Source organism: Euphorbia lathyris, chromosome 8 (genome assembly GCF_963576675.1).
Source record: "Euphorbia lathyris chromosome 8, ddEupLath1.1, whole genome shotgun sequence".
In the NCBI taxonomy this organism is placed as follows: domain Eukaryota; kingdom Viridiplantae; phylum Streptophyta; class Magnoliopsida; order Malpighiales; family Euphorbiaceae; genus Euphorbia; species Euphorbia lathyris.
In genome coordinates, this window is record NC_088917.1 from 39,902,586 (window position 1) to 39,921,567 (window position 18,982).

An 18,982-nucleotide genomic window follows, 5' to 3' on the forward strand; every position below is an offset into this window, starting at 1 on the left:
ACTCTTTTTCTTGATATTTTTTGTGTGTATGCTTTGACTTGTGAAGGATTACAGATTTTACACCAAATACTGAGTTAAGTCTGCACGCACTGATTTGAGATAATAAACGATGAAATTTGCCTCATTAGAATTAACCCTTTTCTTTACCTTATTTTTATCTTTTTCATCAACTTTAGGAAGCCCCTTTTGAGCCTTAATTTTTGTAGTTTATAGTTTTTCTTTCTTCTCTAACCCTTATTTTTGCAAACTATCACTTAGTTTGTTCCCTAATCCAAAATTTTGCAAAACTCTTTTAGAGTTTTTGTTTTATTTTAGCACTTTTTCTTTGTTTATGACATTATAAGAGCAAGACGAAAGGCTAAGAGGTGAACGAGCACAATTGCTTGAAAAGGACCAATCAAACAGTCCGCACAAAAAAAAGATGAACAAAAGGGAGAAACATCATTCACCGGTTCTTAAAATCAAACGTCTCAGAAAAAAAGGGAAATAAAAGCTTGTTCCCTTTATATTTGCTAAAAGCCATTTAACCTTGTTTTTCTAGTGCTGAAATTCTTAACATTTGTTGTACCTATAACCTTTTCTAACCACATTACAACCCCATTTCGAGGCTATTTTTTATATTGTCGGAGTCATGTAGCAAAGTAGAGGTACTCGAATGAACGTGGAAATTCACCGTCATCCTAAACAAGAACATAAGCCGAGAGTAAACACTTAAGCCACTAAATATTGTGTGAATTGAGTGAACTACCAATGGTGATGTGTTTTACTTAGATATCCTTTTAACCTCGTTTAATTGAACATGTATCATTTTCTTAAGCATACGACCTGTGATAATTGAACTGCGGCTTTTGAAAATCGTATCTCTATTTTGTACTTCCGAATGCATGTAATTACAGATGCTTGAAATTGTGTCAGGCACCCAGTCAAACGAGGAGGTTTTTCTAGCTTGGCCAGTGATTGTGGGTTTAGTTTTTAGTTTACTTGGGGACAAGTAAATTTTTTTTTTTGGTAGGAGGTTGATTGGGAACCTATCTATTTATAACTTCCGGTTAGGCTATAAAACACCAACTCTAAGAGCATCTCTAATAGTGGGTTTAACAACTTTTAAAAGGTGCCTACTATTGGAGTGATAGTGGGTGCCAAACAAGGTTGCCAACCTTTTTTTAATATATAAAAAAAGTGATTTACTTGAATAAGTGCACAATTTTAATGATTCTCTTTCTCATTTCACTATTGTTGCAAGTATTTATAATTAAAATAAATTATATATAAAATAATGATTTATGGGGTCATTGTGACTTTTAAAGTTGCTTATTATTGGAGCATTTTTAAATAAAAATTGCCAAGAGTGATGTAGATTATCAAATTAATAAAATATTATGTTTTAATATGATATGTTAGGTTTTGATAATTTTGAAGCAACCTCTATTAGAGATGCTCTAATCCTCCATCACTTTAAATGAGTTTGACCAGTTTCGGTTACAAATGGATAAATATTCAACTCATAATCCGAATATTCCTAACAAATCAAAATATTTTAAGATTTTAAATTAAAAATAATTAGCTACTGATATTTTTAAATTTAATACTTAGTTGAATTATTTATTAAATATTTATATCATTTAATACTTTCAACATTTATAATATTATAAATTTTATATACTATGTTTTTAACACTAAATTTTAGATTGGGAAAATTACAAAATTGGATCAAATGGGAGACCCATTTACTCAACCTACTACATATCTAGATTGATTTTGTGTGACTTTCTCAAAATACCCTTAATATATATATAACACTTAGAATTTTTTTAGGCTTTCGTCTTTCTCCCTCCCCTCTGACTTCACAGATTTCGCAATATGCGAAGTCTGCGAAGATAAAAGATGTGTTTTTAAGCATTTTTATCTTCGTAGACTTCGCATATTGCGAAATCTGCAAAGTGGTATATAACAAAAAAAAGGCATAACAACAAGAGATTCTAACATTAAAATCATAACATTATCAAAATTTACAACAAAATTGCCACAATAACAACATTAAAATCATAACATTATCAAAATTTACAACAAGATTGCCACAATAAACCCCTAACAAATCATTTCAAAGTAAATGTGACCAATCTTGATGAGAATTTCTCCCTGTATCAGAAGGAAAGTCATCTCCTCTACACCCTAGTACACCGCCTTCCTGAAAGGGATGTTATGTATTCAACCACCTTCAGAAAAATTTAATCGTGTTAGGAAGAAAAAGGACGATTTGGATTCGCAAAAAGAGGATTTCGCGAACTTTGCGAATAGAAATGTGCAAGGAAGATGATTTTTCTTCTCGAAAAGAGGATTTCGCGAAGTCTGCGAGAAGTAATGTGACGATTTTACTTCGCGAAAACGGATTACGCGAAGTCTGCGAAGGGAAAAATCATGAAATTTTCTCTTCACAGACTTCGCGTAATCCGTTTTCGCGAAGTAAAATCATCACATTTCAGACTCTTTCTTATCGCAGACCTTCACGAAACCAGATTACGCGAAGTGATTTTCTGAAGAAAAAAAAAACGAAGAGAAAACAATAGATATTTATATTTTTCCCGCCTTTCACCATTAAAATCGTCAATAACCATATGATAAACGCAGAAAAACGATGAAAATAACGTAGAATAATGATTTCTTTGATTCGTACAAAAAGAAAGAAATCAAGAGACAAACAGAAACAAGAAGATGAAGAACCATGACTTAGTTTTCTAGCAATAGGAAGATGGAGAATCAAGAGATGAAGATAGGAAAAAGAGAAAGACATGGTGATGAAGAGAAATGGTGCAAATTTTACAATATAAAGGAAGAGAGGAAGATCAAAGGTCTGGAAATCTCCTGGAAAAGAGAAACCGTGTGCCAAAGAAGAGAAAGCGGAAGAGGGAATCATACAAAATCAATCTAGATATTTTTAAATATATAAATACGTCTTCCATTTTAGGGTCTGCTTGGATTGAGGTTAGTGGAGGTTAATTAAAGGGAGATTATTTGTGTAACCTTGCTTGGAAAGAAGTTTAAATGAAGGTTATTTTTCTAACCTTGCTTGGGAAGAAGTTTAAGTTTAAATGAGGGTTAAATGGAGGTTCAAAAACCTCCAATTTCAGTCCCACCAAATTAGTGGGATCTAGAGGTTCTCTAATCTCCCCTCCCTTCCCTTCCCCTCCCTTTAATGAACCTTAAGAAACTTTCTTCCAAGCAGACCCTTACAAAATTTTGTAATTTTCCTTTTTAAATTTTATCAAATAACCCTAAATTTGATCATTAGCGTTAATTCGAATTAAAGTCGATTGAAATTGTCTTTTCCGTACCGAATTGAATTAAATTAATTAACATAACATTTCTTGGGAAAATTCGTGAGAGTAGTGATATTATAATTTCCACATTAAAACAAATAAAATAAAATAAAAGAAAAGCACAACCCTTCCAAGTAGAAAGAGAGAGGGGAGAGAGAGTTCATCCTACTAGAATTATTTTGTGGGAGAGGAAGAAAAGATGGAGTCGTCCTTTAAGAAGCAATTGGAAGAATACAAGGAATTTTGGGGGGAAAGATTTTTCTTCCTTGATAATTATTCTAGATTCATCAAGCGTGGTAACCCCCTTCCTTCTTGGTCTTCCTCTGATATTGATGACTTCATCGCTTCAGATCCCGTCCATGGCGCATCTGTATTCTTCTATCCCCTTTTCTATTTTTCTCTATTATTTCATTATTGGGATTTCTGCTGATTTTTATTAAATCCCTAACACCCTTCGCTCGTTAATTTCTCTATTTGATTATCGTTGTGATTTCTGCGGATTTTTATTACTAAATCCCTAACATCCTTCGCTCGTTAATTTCTCTATTTGATTTATCGTGATTCTGTTTAGGGCTCTCAGTTTTTTTTTTTTTTATCAGTTTTTGCCATATGATTTCATGGATCCTTTAGCTTGCCAGATAATAGTTATCATTTTTTAGATTATGCATTCAAGTGCGACTTTATGCTGTGAAACAATAGATTGACACTTTTGAATGTTTTCCTCTTTCTGTTGCAGCTTAAAACTGTAAGGGAAGCAGCAAACTTTGGTCTTACAGGAAGTTTAATTGGTGCAGTATCTACCGCAGGCGTTGCCTGGAAATATTCGAGGAGTTTACATGGTACTTACTGTCACCTCTTAGTTTGTTATAGCGGAATTCTAATTTGAGATTATATTTTTTATCTCTTTAAAATGAAAGTGAATTCAGAGCTTTTTTTACTCTGATTGAATCGTATGGTATGGTATTCCTTTTGGGAATTGAACTTGGTTTGAAAATGCTGATATAGTTCAACTCAATCTTACTGCTCTATGGTTGGGTTGATTGTGACTTAGAAAGGCCAAGAGTATATTATATACACTAAAATAATGAGGAAGCAAAAGAACACTATTAAGTTTGAAGAAATTTATGTTATCTGATAAAGTTTTACTGGTATGGTTGGATTGGAACATAAATTTATTCAAATGTCCACAGGCATAATGCAGGGTTTATTTACATAGCAAAATCCAAAGGAGCATTTATGTTGGGAGTTTCTTCAAATGTTATTGATTAATTCTAAAACTAGAGCAGTACATGGGTAGGTTAGAGAATATTCTAGTCAGACAAACTCATAAACTTTGGAGCCGAAGTTTAGTTGGGTGAACATATAATTTAGAACTCTAACTGAGAGGAATGGTACAGATACAGGCTCAAGCATGTCCCAAATAAGCCTTACAAATGATTCTAAATTGTGCAAGTTTAACATTGTTTTCTTTTCTTTTGGTTTTGGGGTTCTTATTCTACTTTGTTTAACAAATAGCAAATACAATATCTCATCTTTGACAGCAATCTCATGCAATAATATAATTAAGTATGATTAAGCAATGTTAATTGGCAGGTACGGCGCTATCCTTTGTTGCTGGAGGTGCTTTTGGTTGGACCTTTGGACATGAAGTTGCAAATCACTGGCTGCAACTCTATAGGTTGGACAGGACGGGTGCACAAGTTAAGTTTATGGAGTGGTGGGAGAAGAAATGTGAAGGAAGGTCTTAAATCTAAAAGCAGTATTATGAATAAGAGCCCTTTTCTCCTTTCATTGCTAATAATATTAGTAATAAATAATTCTTCCTTAGTTAAGAATGCTCAAATGGTATTTGATTATTTAATTTCCTTACTTTGAGATGTGATAGTGATAATCATAACCATTACTTTGATGAGATGTTTTTCAAAATGAAGTTTTTGCACCTTTGAAGCAGTGTGTTCAATATTGGCTACTTCCTTTCATGTAGTTTTATAAATTGAACTTGGATATTCAAGTTTCTTCTTTAATTCTTTCATTCTTTTTCCATCAATCCAATATTCTTTAAATTAATAGGAGGGAATGGATGTTTACTTTGTTAAAAAATATAAGTTTGTTGAATTTCTAATGTGGTTTTGTTGTTTTAACTCTCTAAGTATTACTAGTATTGTTGATATGATCATTCATTCTATTTTGTTGCTCTCTTGCCTTTTCTTATGCCCCCATTGTCCCTCTAAGGATGATTTCATAGGATTTCTCTCAAAATCCTATATCGGTGGCATTCACTCCCGATTGAGTTTTGACTTGTTATCTCTTCCATTTTGCCTATTTGACATGAGTTAATATTATTATGTCGGTATGGTTCATGTATCTATTTGATTTGAGAATATATCAATTTGAGAATTCCAAAAAATAAAAATTAAAACAAGAAATTTTCAACTTAAACAAATGCATTTCATATTTAGGGTTCGTATATTAAGTCAAACCAAAAAATTATGAAGACCAACAATACCAAAAACCACTTCTAATCAAAGATCAACTGTTAATGGCAGCCTCCTAATGACAGATGGGTCGAGTTAAACACGGATGGAGCTCGTAAGGGAAACCCAGGTTGGGCCTCAACGGGAGGTTTATTGCGGGATAACACAAGGCTTTGGCTAGGTGGATTTGTGGTTAATATCGGGGTTTGCACGATTACTTTGGCTGAGCTCTGGGGCTTTATTATGGTATGGATCTCGCATGGAGAGCTGGGATGTGCAAATTGAACTTGACTTGCAGGTTGTTGTGGGGTTTATACTTTTTGGAGACATCCAAGCTAGGGGTTGGAACAAATCGTGTGGTTAGAATTAACTATTAACTAGTTTGATTTTTGTTTTTTCTATTTTTTTTGCCTTTGTAAAAAAAAACAACTGTTAATTTTGCCAATTATTACATATCAAGGCCAATTTGACATATCATACAATCACTTCTAAAAAAACAATGTCAATTTATCTTTTTTTTAAAGTCGATCACTGTCTATAAAAATTTATCAATGTCTATAAAAATAAACTAAAGTCATTTGAAAATAAATCTATGAAAATTATTCACAAATTTATGAAATCTATAAAATTATAAAACTCCATCAAAATCAGAATCTTAATTTAATACATCCCCAAAGACAAGAATAAAGCATAATAACAAAGTTTGACAAACAAGACAAAGTTGATGGTTTGAAAAAGAAAGAAATTGAAAAAAAGGGATTTGATGGAGTAGCTATGTCCAATTTAGGAAGATATGTAAATTGCCAAATTTTCAACACCAAGAAAGTACAAATTGAAAAGAATGGTTCCATTAGGAAAGAAGGAAAAGTTCAATTTTTTCATGCAATATCTTGTAGAGTCTCTTAATCTACATAGTATCTCATATATTCTTAGTCTATTACATAATTGGTTACATGATACCAGAACCTAGTTTGGCTTCCGTGCTGCTCTTGTATGCAGAATTTTTGGATTTGTGTTTTTTGGGTCGTTTCTTTCAACTTCATTGTCTTCCATTGTAAATAGATTGTTTGGATCTAGGGTTTGAAATCTTAGTTCTTCTTCCGTCGCTGTCGTCTCTCTATTTCCGACATGTTTGCCCAGTTAGTTTTCCAGTGAATCTCCTTCTGTGCATTGACGTTGCTAGCAGCCCTTTGCGTGTTGCTTCAACTAAGTTTTTCGTCTCAGTTTTCGACAAAGCTTGATATTCCATTGTCGTCTCTCCTATCCGGTTTATTCTTCTAGGTTGCGAGTCCCGGATTATATTTTATATTCTAAAGCATCTTGAATGTATAGTCTTCAAAACTATATTATATGTATAGCATGATTAATATCCATGTTTCTGCTTGAAGAGGTATGTTACAGAATAAGTCGGTGTAATAGATGTATAGCACTATAGGCTGCTACAAAATAACTATAGATGGCTAGTAAGACTACTATATTTTCTTGATTTAAGGAGTGATTATATATATATATATATATATATATATATATATATATATATATATATTTATATTTATATATATAATACTACTCTTAAGTAAAATATATCAATGCAGTCTCTTAATCTATATAATATGTCATGTATTCCTAGTGTATTACATGATTTATTACAAGCCAAAATGAAATTATTTTTCTGCTATCAATTAAAAGAATTTCTGGATGAAAATAACAACCTAAAGTGATACCAAATACCTAGACAGAAAAAGTGATTAGATGAAAATAACTTTGAATTTAACAATATTGTTAAAAATTCGTTTTTTTGGTAACATTAAAAGCGATAGTATCATTTTGCCACAAAATTTTAGTCATTGAAATGCTAAAACAGAAAAGCACAACGTTTGTTTTGAACATTTACCAAAAAGAAATTAAGAGGTATGTTTCTCCTGATGCTCCAAGATAGGTCTGTGCTACCGGAAAGAAGTGTCTCCAAATTTATGGTGATTATAGTCTCGACTATAGAAACAAAATGGTCACGTGATTTTAATGGGTTAGAGACATCGGATTCTATCCATTTTTTTAGTTGATGATTTTTGAATACTTGGTCACAAAAAAATATTAATGAAAATTTTATAATCCCTAGAAATCTCTCATTCTCAGTAATTGGTGACCTGACCACTAATCAAACTTTGGCGATTTTGTGCACCAATTAATAGTAAGACATTGATTATCTGAAACAACGTTTGTCTAATTTCAAAATCTCAACAGCTGCAAGAAGCTCTCGGCTGGAATCAGATAATCTACCTGACAGATTACACAGGCATAACTACATATCAACGATACAATAGCTCAAATCATAATCATGCAATGAGTTCAATAACTCAATTGCAATTTTTGATGAAATTTTTTAAATGCGTACCAACCCATGAATCCAAGTATTAAGCAGGCAGCCCAGTTTAAGAATCCAAGTCTGCAATATGCAAGCAGAACCAGCCATGCTCATGTTTGCCCTAATGAGGATTTCAAGTTTCTCTAAATGTCTCCATATCGTCAACAACTTGCAGAAATGAACATTTTTCTTGACCAATGACAAGTAGCAGATACAATGCAAATCTATTCAGGAACAAACAAGTTATCTAGTAACTCGGAACACAATGCCCAAGTCGACTTTTTTGAGTTCATAATCTTCTGTGAAATTATGAATATAATGGCTAGATATCCATGATTCCTTTTCACTTAAACCATCCCCTTTTAGTAATCTCTACTACCACAGCATTCTTGACCAAAACCCGACCTCTTCTTGTCCTTGAGGATTTCACTCAAAGGCTTGGGGCCCTCAAAGTCAGCTATCACTGTTCCACTTGAATTACCAGTTTTCCCAGTGAAATCTCCATTTGCTCCAGTCTTTTTCTTCTTTTCCCTAATCTGAGCAAGTGTCTTGGGTCCTGTAAATTCAGTTGCTGTCCGAGTGCATCTCCTTTCCTTCTCAAGTACTTTCCTGGGTACTTCAGAAGGAAAGAACTGCTCTTTAGCTAGCCTTTTTTCCTTGAGTTGACACCTGGACCTATATGAGCTCGAGGGCCTAACTATGTGATGCCGCTTAGGACCATCAAACAAAGTTGCATCATCTCCACATGATGCATTTTTCCTCACCTCCAATGCCAACCTTTCTTGCAGCCGTTGACTAATGCCAGGTCTTCGAGTCCTTCCTTGGTTAGAGCAAAGCAGATGAGAACAATCATGCCTTTTTGATGATGGAGATACTGGAAGTTCATCAATTAACCTGCGTCTCCTCAAGTGGTCTCTAAGATCTACAGCCCTCTGGTCATTGATTGCCAGTTCCATCGGCAATAACTTTCTCTTATGGGACAACAGAGAACCCCAGGTTCGAGCACCAGAGTGGCCAGAGCCATTTCCAATATCAATGATACGTACATCATCCACATGCTCAAAAGAATCAAGTATCTCATCATCACGCATAACTTCTGCATCAGAGTATGCAGGGTCATACTCAACTATATCTTCAATATTATACCTCAAAAAACGGTTACTCATTTCCCTGCGTTCCCTGTTGATAGCCAGTAAATACTCTTGATCATCCTCATAACCCAGATTCTCCAACTTGTCATCAACAAGTACATCAAAACCAGGGGATGATTCCTTCCTGTCGTCAGGTTCAACATGATCATCCATTTGCTCCTCTGAACTCTGATCAGTGCATATGTGAGAACTGTTTTGGACAAAGTTATCAGCAAAAAGCAATAAATCACGTTTGAGTGAAACAGCTTCTTCACTCTGAGACACAGGAATCAGTGGACTTTGCAATATGACACTTTTAGTGTTGGCAAGCTGAATGTCCTCTTTAGGCTGGAATTTCAAATCCAATACTGCCTTCGGAACCATTTTAGACGAATTATTATTAACATCTTTTGGTGAAGGAACACAGTCATTCCTTATACATGTCCTATAATCCAATGGAACACCTTCCCTGGCTTCTGAGGTTGTGTTACCAGATTTCCCAGCAGGAGTCTTGGGATCAGCACTATGCATGAAAGAACATTTCTCCCCTTTATTGCAAAAGCTGCTAAAGTAAAAGTAACAGGGGACATTGATCTTGTTTGAGAACTCAGAAGATACTGATGCTTCTGATGACGCTTTGGTATGCATTTCTAATGGCTGTTGCAATAGCAAAATCATTTAAAATCACATTTTCAGATAAATAGAGAACAACAAAAAAAAAAAAAAAAAGGAGGGAATACAAGGGATAATAAAACTAAAGGCGTTCTTGCTAATTTTTATGGTACTTTTTTCTTTTTTGTTTCCTCCATCGTCATTCTGCCTTGACACATAGAACAAGCCTCACTTGGGCTTTACATTTCTCTTTAAGTATCAGTAAATGTTCAGAGCAATCAACCATCAAGATATTTGATCTCCCTTGTCTTTGAATCTAGTCATCCTTTTCTGAAACTCCCTACATCTATAAAATTTATTATAATCCTGATTCCTGATCAAATCCTCCATTGTGTATAGTGTAAGTAACGTCAAGTATTAGTGCTCTACACAGTTTTCACACAACTACCTCAGTGCAATAACAAACTCACTATACAAACTCTCCAATGTGACACAATTTCTTAAAACCTTGCATCTCCCTAGCATAGAGAGAAAAAGAGGGAAGCAAGGTACGCAACTTGTAACAAGATCCCGATTTTGATAAGACAGCAGATTGGTCTAAGTTCTAACAAGGTAAGACTAGAAAAACGCTCTTAATTTTCAAACATTCGAGTTCCATTAACTGAAATAAGCCCTCCAACCTCTGGCTCCCACTATGAGCAACACTAAGACACATGAAATATATGGGAAATCCATAATGCAAAACTCAAATGTATATCATTGACATGGGGCTTAAAGGTGAAGTTGCCAACATTTGGTATGAAAATAACAACAGTACAATCCATATAGAGCACCATTCTCAATTAAAAGTGCAATTCTTATATCTGGGAAGCAGAGAGAAAAAATGATAAAAATAAGCTTACAGGATGTCTAAAAGCACAGGTTGGATTAAGACAGTTCCCAGCCAACCAGTACCAGCAATCTCTAGGATTAAGCCTCGCAATCTCATTGTGCCGATACTCACACTCAACTCCCTGAGGAAAGAAGAGAAAAAGAGTTAAAACCTACAGGATTATACAGGACCAAAGAAATTAAAAATGAAGGCACGAATCTCCACAAACGGATGAAATAAGTAGAAAGCCAAAGCATCAAGAACGGTATGCGGTAACTATAATACCGACTCAAAATCCATCTTCGATTTTTTTTTTTTATACAGGTAGTGAATTTCACGTAAAAAACATTCGAAAACAAAATGCAGAGAGCTACAGATCAGTTTCTTTTAACTAAAATTAAAATAGAACGTGAAATTCATCATAAAATTGGTCATGAACGGATCAAAGTAGAAACCTAATTGATTGAGCATAGATATACGTCCATTGCACAAACTATAATCACCCGATTGAAAAACATACTTTGTAGAGAGCCGGAAGTCATTTAAAGGGAAAAGATGTTTGAGAAGAGAAAAAGAGGAACAATGAAAGACGACAAGAAGGAAAAAGAAAATCTTATAAGAAGCAAAGAAAAAAGGCAACAGAGTAGAAAGAACCTTCTTGCAAGTGAGAGGAGAGGCCAGGAAATAGACGCAATCAGTGTTTTGCTTCTGCAATTCATCCTCCATTGATGTTGTTTCGCATTGAAGAGGAGTAACGAGCACTAAGAATAGAAGAGAGAAAGATCAGGGGGAGTTCATGAGAGTAGGAATGTTGGAGGGATCGCAACAGAGAGGCAGAGAAAGCGATTTCAACTGGAAACGGGCCTCAACTTTGGGCTACAAGTGCTTCTTCCTTTCTTTTACTTTATTTATTTTTATCTTTTATTTTTTTGGAAATTACGTTTCCTAGATTATTATTCCGAAATGTTTTTTTTAGAGAGGACTGAATTGGATGGCATGAGACAAATTATGTACTCCAAAATTATTGGGAGGATTGAGTTTTTGAAATTTCACAGTCTTTAATTTTGCTATGTTGGGAAAACAAGGATTTCGGTTATTTACCAATCCATCTTCGCTTGTTAGTAGAGTTTTCAAAGCTAAATATTATCCAAGAGGGGATTTTATGGGGACCTCATTGGGGCATTCACAAAGCTTTATATGGTGACGTATCTGGAGTTCCCAACTAATTATTAAAGAATGAATCAGATGGAAAATTGGAAACGGTCAATCAATAAATGTATGGACTGAGAGATGGTTGCGTGATGAGGAGGATGACTATATACGAACCCCTATGGTGGAAGGGTTGGAGTATTTGAAAGTCAATGATTTGTTTATCCATAATTCCAGGGATTGGGATGAAGAGCTGTTGGAGGAAATTTTCGAGCATAGAGATATTACAGAAATTCATAAACTGTCTGTTGGTACTTTGAGTAGTGAGGATCGGTTAATATGGAAATCCCATTCTTCAGGACGTTGCACAGTGAAAAGTGCTTACCGACTGGCTACAACGCTGGAAGCAGGAGAGAGATTTCATGTTCAAGGAGCTTGGAAAAAATTGTGGTATGCTGAAATTCCCCACAAGGTCCGGCATTTTGGCTGGCAACTAGCACGCAATTGTCTCCCAACATGGGTGAATCTCCAAATACGCGGGTTACAGGTATGTAGTACTTGTGTGATATGTAACGAACCTTGAGAGGATGGATGTCAGCTTTTTATTGAATGTACAAGAGCAATAAGAGTGTGGCAGAAGGCGGGACTTCTGGATCAAATTAATGCGGAGGCGGCGGTGGCTGAGAACTTGACAGCATAGTTTCATAATATGATTAGAGCAGCACCGGAACAAATTGTGAAAACATTTTTGATGCACCTCTAGAGTTTATGGCAGGCTAGAAATACCCGTCTTTGGCAGTATGAGATTCGTACAACAGATCAAGTAGTGGCTCAAGCTTCCACAGTACTTAATGATTGGTCAGAAGCAAATGCCTTGAGAAATCGAACTGGTACGGGAGAACAACAGATCGGGAATATAGTAGCAAGAAATATTTCATCTGCTGGTTGCACAGCTTGGCACCCGCCATCAGAAGGATTTCTCTCGTGTTGTGTTGATGCTGCATGTTTTAACGCTGATGGTCGTGCAGGGATGGAAGCATCAGTACGAGATCCACATGGGCAGTTTGTAATGGGAAGATGTGCGGGTCTGTTATGTTGTCCGACAACACGAGAATGTGAGGCCGACGCTCTATTACAAGCTATGCAATGGCTACAAGCTGATGGAATAAGGAATGTGGTTTTCGAATCTGATGCTAAACAAGTGATTGATGCAATAAATTCTACTTCTGTTGATGAATCTGAATTTTGGGATAGAATTATTCAAATACGATCGATTCTAACATCAAACGACTCTTACTCAGTCAAATGGATACGCCGGCAAGCGAATGGGATGACACATGTGTTAGCATAGTCTTCTCGTTTATCCACTTGCCCTTCTTTTTTTAATTTATTACCAAGTTCTGTTTCTGTTTCATTGTTACAATTTTGTCATGATCTAGCTCATTAATGCATTGTTTTTTTGATTAAAAAAAAGAAATTATTCCTAAAATGTTAAACACCTTTCTAAACAATTTTTTTTAAATGAGGTTAAGTTATGAGCTTTGTTCGTTTAACGATTGACAAAATTAACTCTAACGTCATTAAAAGATGAACAAAAACTTTTACAATCATTTAACACAAGTCCATAGGTTGATCAAAAAGAATTTTAGTGAAGATGCTCAATGACCACACCTACATCCGATTCAACCACAACATTATCATACACATTGCTCTTTAACCAACTAAGGGCCTTACGAATCCCTCTAGGTAAAAAAGACACATGTAGCAGATGATAGAAACCACCACAGAAAGCCTCATCGTTGTTACGAAGAACAACTCCAACACCAAAATTATTCGACCCAGCATTAAGGATGCATCAATATTAAGCTTCAAAAACAAATCCTGTGGATGAGAACAACGAACCAGAAGATCATCAATGCGATTACGAGGCCTAAACGAAACAAAACCAACCTGATTACCATTTTGAGACTCTTGTCACTCCTTAAACAAAGAACAAACCATACGGATAGAAACAGAAGAAGGAATTCTAACATTCTTCCACATCAAACTATTCTTAGCATGCCAAATACCTCAAATAATAACAGCCCAAAAACAACACCGACCAGAGAAGAAATTAATGTATATTGTGCACATCCAGTCAAAGAAATAAGAAGAGTTCAACCCGTTAATCCCTTGTAACAAAGAACTACCCCAAATCTTATAAGCAAAAGATCAGCCAAAGAAACAGTGCATAACAGATTCAACCTCATCCCACAAGACTTACGGATTGGGCTAATGTTAACTTTCTAATGCCTTACGCATTGCTCCTTTTGCACCCGGGGTAACTTCTACTGCTGCTTCTTCTAGTGGTGGAGAAGCTTGAAGGCTGATTCCTGAATGGCCTCTTTGGATCCCTGCTGAAGCAGCCTTGGTTAATACGTTCGGTTTAACACGTACAATATAAGTTTTTTCTACAAATAAAACTTGTGTCTCTATTTACTGTTTGTTTGTTTCGGGCTTTTCTTTTGAATACTTGTCTTTTTGTAGCTTTGGCTGGCTAGATACCCTTCGGGGCGTTGCCTGGAGTATCTAAGGATTGCTGAATCCCTTAGTCAATTGACAAGGATTCCTTCGGATACAAATTTATTTGCTCAGGCCAGTGATCAAGAGATGATTGAGCTAAACAACATTCGTGAGGCTCAAGTTTGTTGCCTTCTTTTCGCTTTGTTTTTATGTTTAGCTGTTTTTCCCTTTCCATGAGTTGTGATTGTCTCTTCTTTTGAATTCAAGCGATGTTTTCACATGTTGAAGTTAATGAATGCCTCAAGGATGCCCTTCATTGAAATGAGTAGTTGGAGTCCAGGCACCGAATAATTTCAATCAGACTTCAGGCTGAGATTGATCTGAAAAAAGGCATGTGAACTCTTGGCCTGCCGAGATGATGAGATTGCTGCCCTTTGACATGAAATATTGTTGAAGGATGAACAAATTGCTTTGACCATGGCATAAATGTTTTTCAAGTGTATTGCTCCATTTAAACCTCAGTGTTGACCCTCCAATAGGTTCTGTCTAAGTTTCTGAAACTTCGATGCACTCATCAACTGATCCCGCGTGTGTGGAGATTCCAGAACAATTGGGGTAGAATTGGAATAAAGGCCACGAGCGTAATACTACGACATCGGTTGATTATTTTCGTGTATATTCATAAAGGGTACTAATATTCAGGGTTGAATAAAATTTGGTGGTTTGGTATATATTGTTGCATATATGGATCATATTGAGGTCATTGAGTTGGGCTCATCGGAGATCTTTGGGGAATTGGCATAGTTGGAGTGCGAAATTGGAAATTTTGTATCGGTAATTCAAAAATTTTCGTTTCGGGATACTGAGTATTTGGAACCTGAGAATATTTTGGTAAAATGGTCTTGATTTTTATCCATGGAAACAAAAGAAAAAATTTGAAGAATAATTAGAGAGATGATTGTAACGAAGATTATAAAATTATAATGATTTTATAGAAAATTTTAAAAACATGACAGTTTGAAAGAGTAATTTAAACAAAAATTAAAACTTATCGTTTGTTACCATTTTAATAATATTACAAAATTAAATTGTTTAAAAAACTTTACTGTTTGAAATAAAAAAATATCTCTTTTCAGATTCAAAATAAAATAGAAATTTTTTTCATTAAAATAAATAAAACATAAAAAGTCAATACACTATATTCCAAAACATATTCCTCTATACAATAAGTTAGTGGCAAACAAAGCCACAGTTTGTAACTTTCCAACAGGGGAAGGCGTTGACGCGCCACATAGATTGTGTGTAATGCGCACGCCATTTGTAGGGCACAAACGCCTTCCGTGTAGTGCAATTGCTGGAGATTTTGGCAGTATTCTTTTTCTAGTCTTTGTTGCTAAATATTGTAACTCACTTAAATCTATAATAAGAAAAACACTTACGGTTGGGTGTTACAAGTGACACTATTGTAACACTCACTATAGTTGCTCTTAATTGTTGGGAAATGACAAAGGCGTTGATAATTAGACCAAGACTAGACATCTTCATTAAGAATAATCACATCTGCTTTGGACTGATCCAAATATGCGGTGAACGATGAAAAGAGCCCAAAAGTCGAATCTATATACTTAACTCCGGATCCAAAAATATTAACTTACGTTATATCATCATCATTTTTAGGCCTAAATTACTGTCCCGTTTAATGTTTGGGCCTAACATCATTCTTGATTGAAAATGTTGAATTCAAAATTTTACTATTTTTCACTTTATTAATACATGTGTATTTTCTAAAAATGTTAGAAATAAATTAAACCTTATCTCTTTTTCTAATTTGAGATAGCGATAAAAGGAGATAGTCTAAAATTTTAGAGATTCAACGGGTAATTTACACCTATGGTCATTGAACTTAACCCATTTTAATATTGTGGTCATTGAACTTTAATTTTTAATGTTATGATCATTGAACTTTACACTTTTTAACACCGATGGCCACTACAACCGTTGACCAACATTTGTGATCTTTGACTCTCCTTTTTTACTGGTTATCTCTCCTTTCCCCGTTCTAAAACCTAGAATACCCCATCTTACCATTCTTTCTCTCTCTTCTCTTTCTTCCGCTTGAACATTCAATCACCAACAACTCTATTGATTCCCAACTATTTCCAGTATGATCCAGCTGAATTCATAGTCTCTTACTTTGTCTCAAAATTCAACGAGACTGATATTTTTTAAGAGTATGATCTGACATCGTATGGCGGTGGCTATAATCTTACTTTTACCTACAGTAACCCCCTTCATCTCTCTGATGACATTTGTTATCCTCGATCTGCCGCTGATTCTTATACGTCTGTCTTACCTTCGATCAATGTACCTTTTGCACCAATTGTAACACCTGATGCAAAAGTTGAAGCTACTATCTTCGGACGCAAAGACGACACTGTGAAACAATTAAAAAAAATACCCAGTAGAGAGATTGTCTACAAAGCTAATGAGTATCTTAAGCTTGCTTCCACCCTTCGATGCAAGTCCGACATGCATCTCCATTGTCATAGCATATGCCACCTGTCGGAGTTTCCCTACCGACGCGCCACACTTCATTTCGAACTCTCTTAGTATCGCCATGGCTTTGGCCCATCTCTCTGAACTCTGCATCCCATGCTTAACTGCCAATGTCGTCGTCGCGCACACCGCTGCCGCACAAACCGCCACCTTTGACATCGCCAAAAACAGGTTACTCTGATCAGCTCAAATCTCTGTTCTTTTGATGAATCAACGCATAAAGAGAGGAAAATTAATGAAAAATTGTAAGTTTATTCAGTCTAAAAAAGTAAAATAAAGAAGAACGGCAGAGGATAGTGAGAATTTCTCGAGAACTCAAAAAGAAATTGTCGGATTGTTGTTTCAAGCGGAAGAAAGAAAAGAGAGAGAATGGAAAGTAAAATGGGTATTCTAGGTTTTAGAAGGGGGAAATGAGAGAGATAATCGGTAAAAAAAGAAAGTCAAAGGTCACAAATTCTGATCAACAATCATAGTGGCCACTGGTGTTAAAAAGTGTAAAGTTCTCATAACGTTAAGAATTGAAGTTCAGTGACCACTTAAAGTGGATAAAGTTCAGTGGCCATTGGAGTAAGTACCCCGTGTGTGTCTATATATATATATATCACATCATTAAATCTCATACCTAAATAAAATAACATAAGAAATTATAATATTTTTATAAAAAAAAGTAAATTTAAACTTTAAAATTTAAAAATCAGTAGTCTAATATTAACGTTACTTTGTGTTGTGTACTAAAATCTCAAAGTTTTTATTTTGTTTATGAAGTATCTTAACATTTTATGTTTTGTTTAAAAAGTTTTTTTTTTTTTTTTATTATCATGATTCCATATTTTTTTTATCACATACCTCAATTCCATAAGAAAAAAAAAATCAAAGTGTAAAATATACCCTAACAAAATTTTGTTGAAAGTAAAGATATAATGTTTTGAACCATGAAGAATACTAGACCAAGATAACAGAACGCAAAATTGCTCCATAGACAAATTTTATTATTATTTACATTAATATGCAAATTTGAATCTCATCCCTATCTTTATGCCAAGTTAAACTTCTTCTATTGCAGCTTCAATCATAGAAATTGATCTCACACAGGTATTTGTTTACTCTCTTTCCTGCCGACTTTTCACTTTAAAAGTGAAAATTTTAGAAATTTAGCTAGGGATCTCATGTTTGCCTTTTAATTAAATGCACCATTAATCACTGAACTTATATGGTTGTTTCAAAATGGTCATTCAATTTCAATTTGTCTCAATAAAACACTTAATTTTGAGTTTTGGTCATTCCGGCAATTTCAACTGTCAAATTGCATCAGAATGATACCATGACTAACACATCAGGATAAATCAATTAAGATTTCTGATCAAAACGACACGGAACAACCATGTGTCGGTTATTTTTATTAAAAATTTAAATTTTGTTTTTTTTCCATAAAATTTACCAACACATTTATTGCCTGATAGCGCATACGCAGATATCATGTATGATTTCGATCAGAGCTCTGAGTTAGACTCATGCTAACGTGCCACACATGTCATCATTTTAATCCCTTTTAATTAATGAAATCGACATACTGATTTAATTGAGACAAAACTCAAAGTTGAGTGATTTTATCAAAACAAATTGAAATTGAATAACCATTTTAAGACAACCATGTAAATTAAATTCAGTAACACCAATGGTGCATTTAACCACCTGCCTAAGAAGTAAAAAGGAACTCTATGATCAAATTAAGTTTTATTTTCCCAAAGAATAGACAATAGACTGCCTGTCAGGAAAGCAGCTCATTGCAGGGAGAAATTCCAAAGATATCGATTGAACTCTTTACTAGAAACTCGCTTTCTCTTCTCTGTTGCGAACCTTAACAGTGCATATCCCATTCCATAAACCATTGTTGGAGAACCTGAACCCCATTTTTTATATTTCGAAATGAACTAATGAGCTATGAAAGCGAACGAGGAAAGGGAATCTCCGATTTTCATTTGAAGTTTCACTCGCTTGTCAATTCT

At 34.8% G+C, this 18,982-nt stretch overlaps 2 protein-coding genes across 2 annotated transcripts; one reads left to right on the forward strand and one right to left on the reverse strand.

The window, feature by feature from the left end:
- Window positions 1–3,427: 3,427 nt before the first annotated feature.
- Window positions 3,428–5,264, forward strand: LOC136203632 (succinate dehydrogenase subunit 6, mitochondrial). Its single transcript, XM_065994831.1, has 3 exons — window positions 3,428–3,687; window positions 4,054–4,156; window positions 4,911–5,264. Exons 1-3 carry the CDS (start codon window positions 3,517–3,519, stop codon window positions 5,063–5,065), a joined length of 429 nt encoding a protein of 142 aa, XP_065850903.1. The 5' UTR covers window positions 3,428–3,516; the 3' UTR covers window positions 5,066–5,264.
- A 2,653-nt stretch (window positions 5,265–7,917) lies between these two features.
- On the reverse strand, window positions 7,918–11,542 carry LOC136204171 (zinc finger CCCH domain-containing protein 34-like). Its single transcript, XM_065995368.1, has 3 exons — window positions 11,424–11,542; window positions 10,801–10,911; window positions 7,918–9,943 (listed from the first exon to the last, which is right to left on the reverse strand). Exons 1-3 carry the CDS (start codon window positions 11,493–11,495, stop codon window positions 8,519–8,521), a joined length of 1,608 nt encoding a protein of 535 aa, XP_065851440.1. The 5' UTR covers window positions 11,496–11,542; the 3' UTR covers window positions 7,918–8,518.
- Between the last annotated feature and the right edge of the window lie 7,440 nt (window positions 11,543–18,982).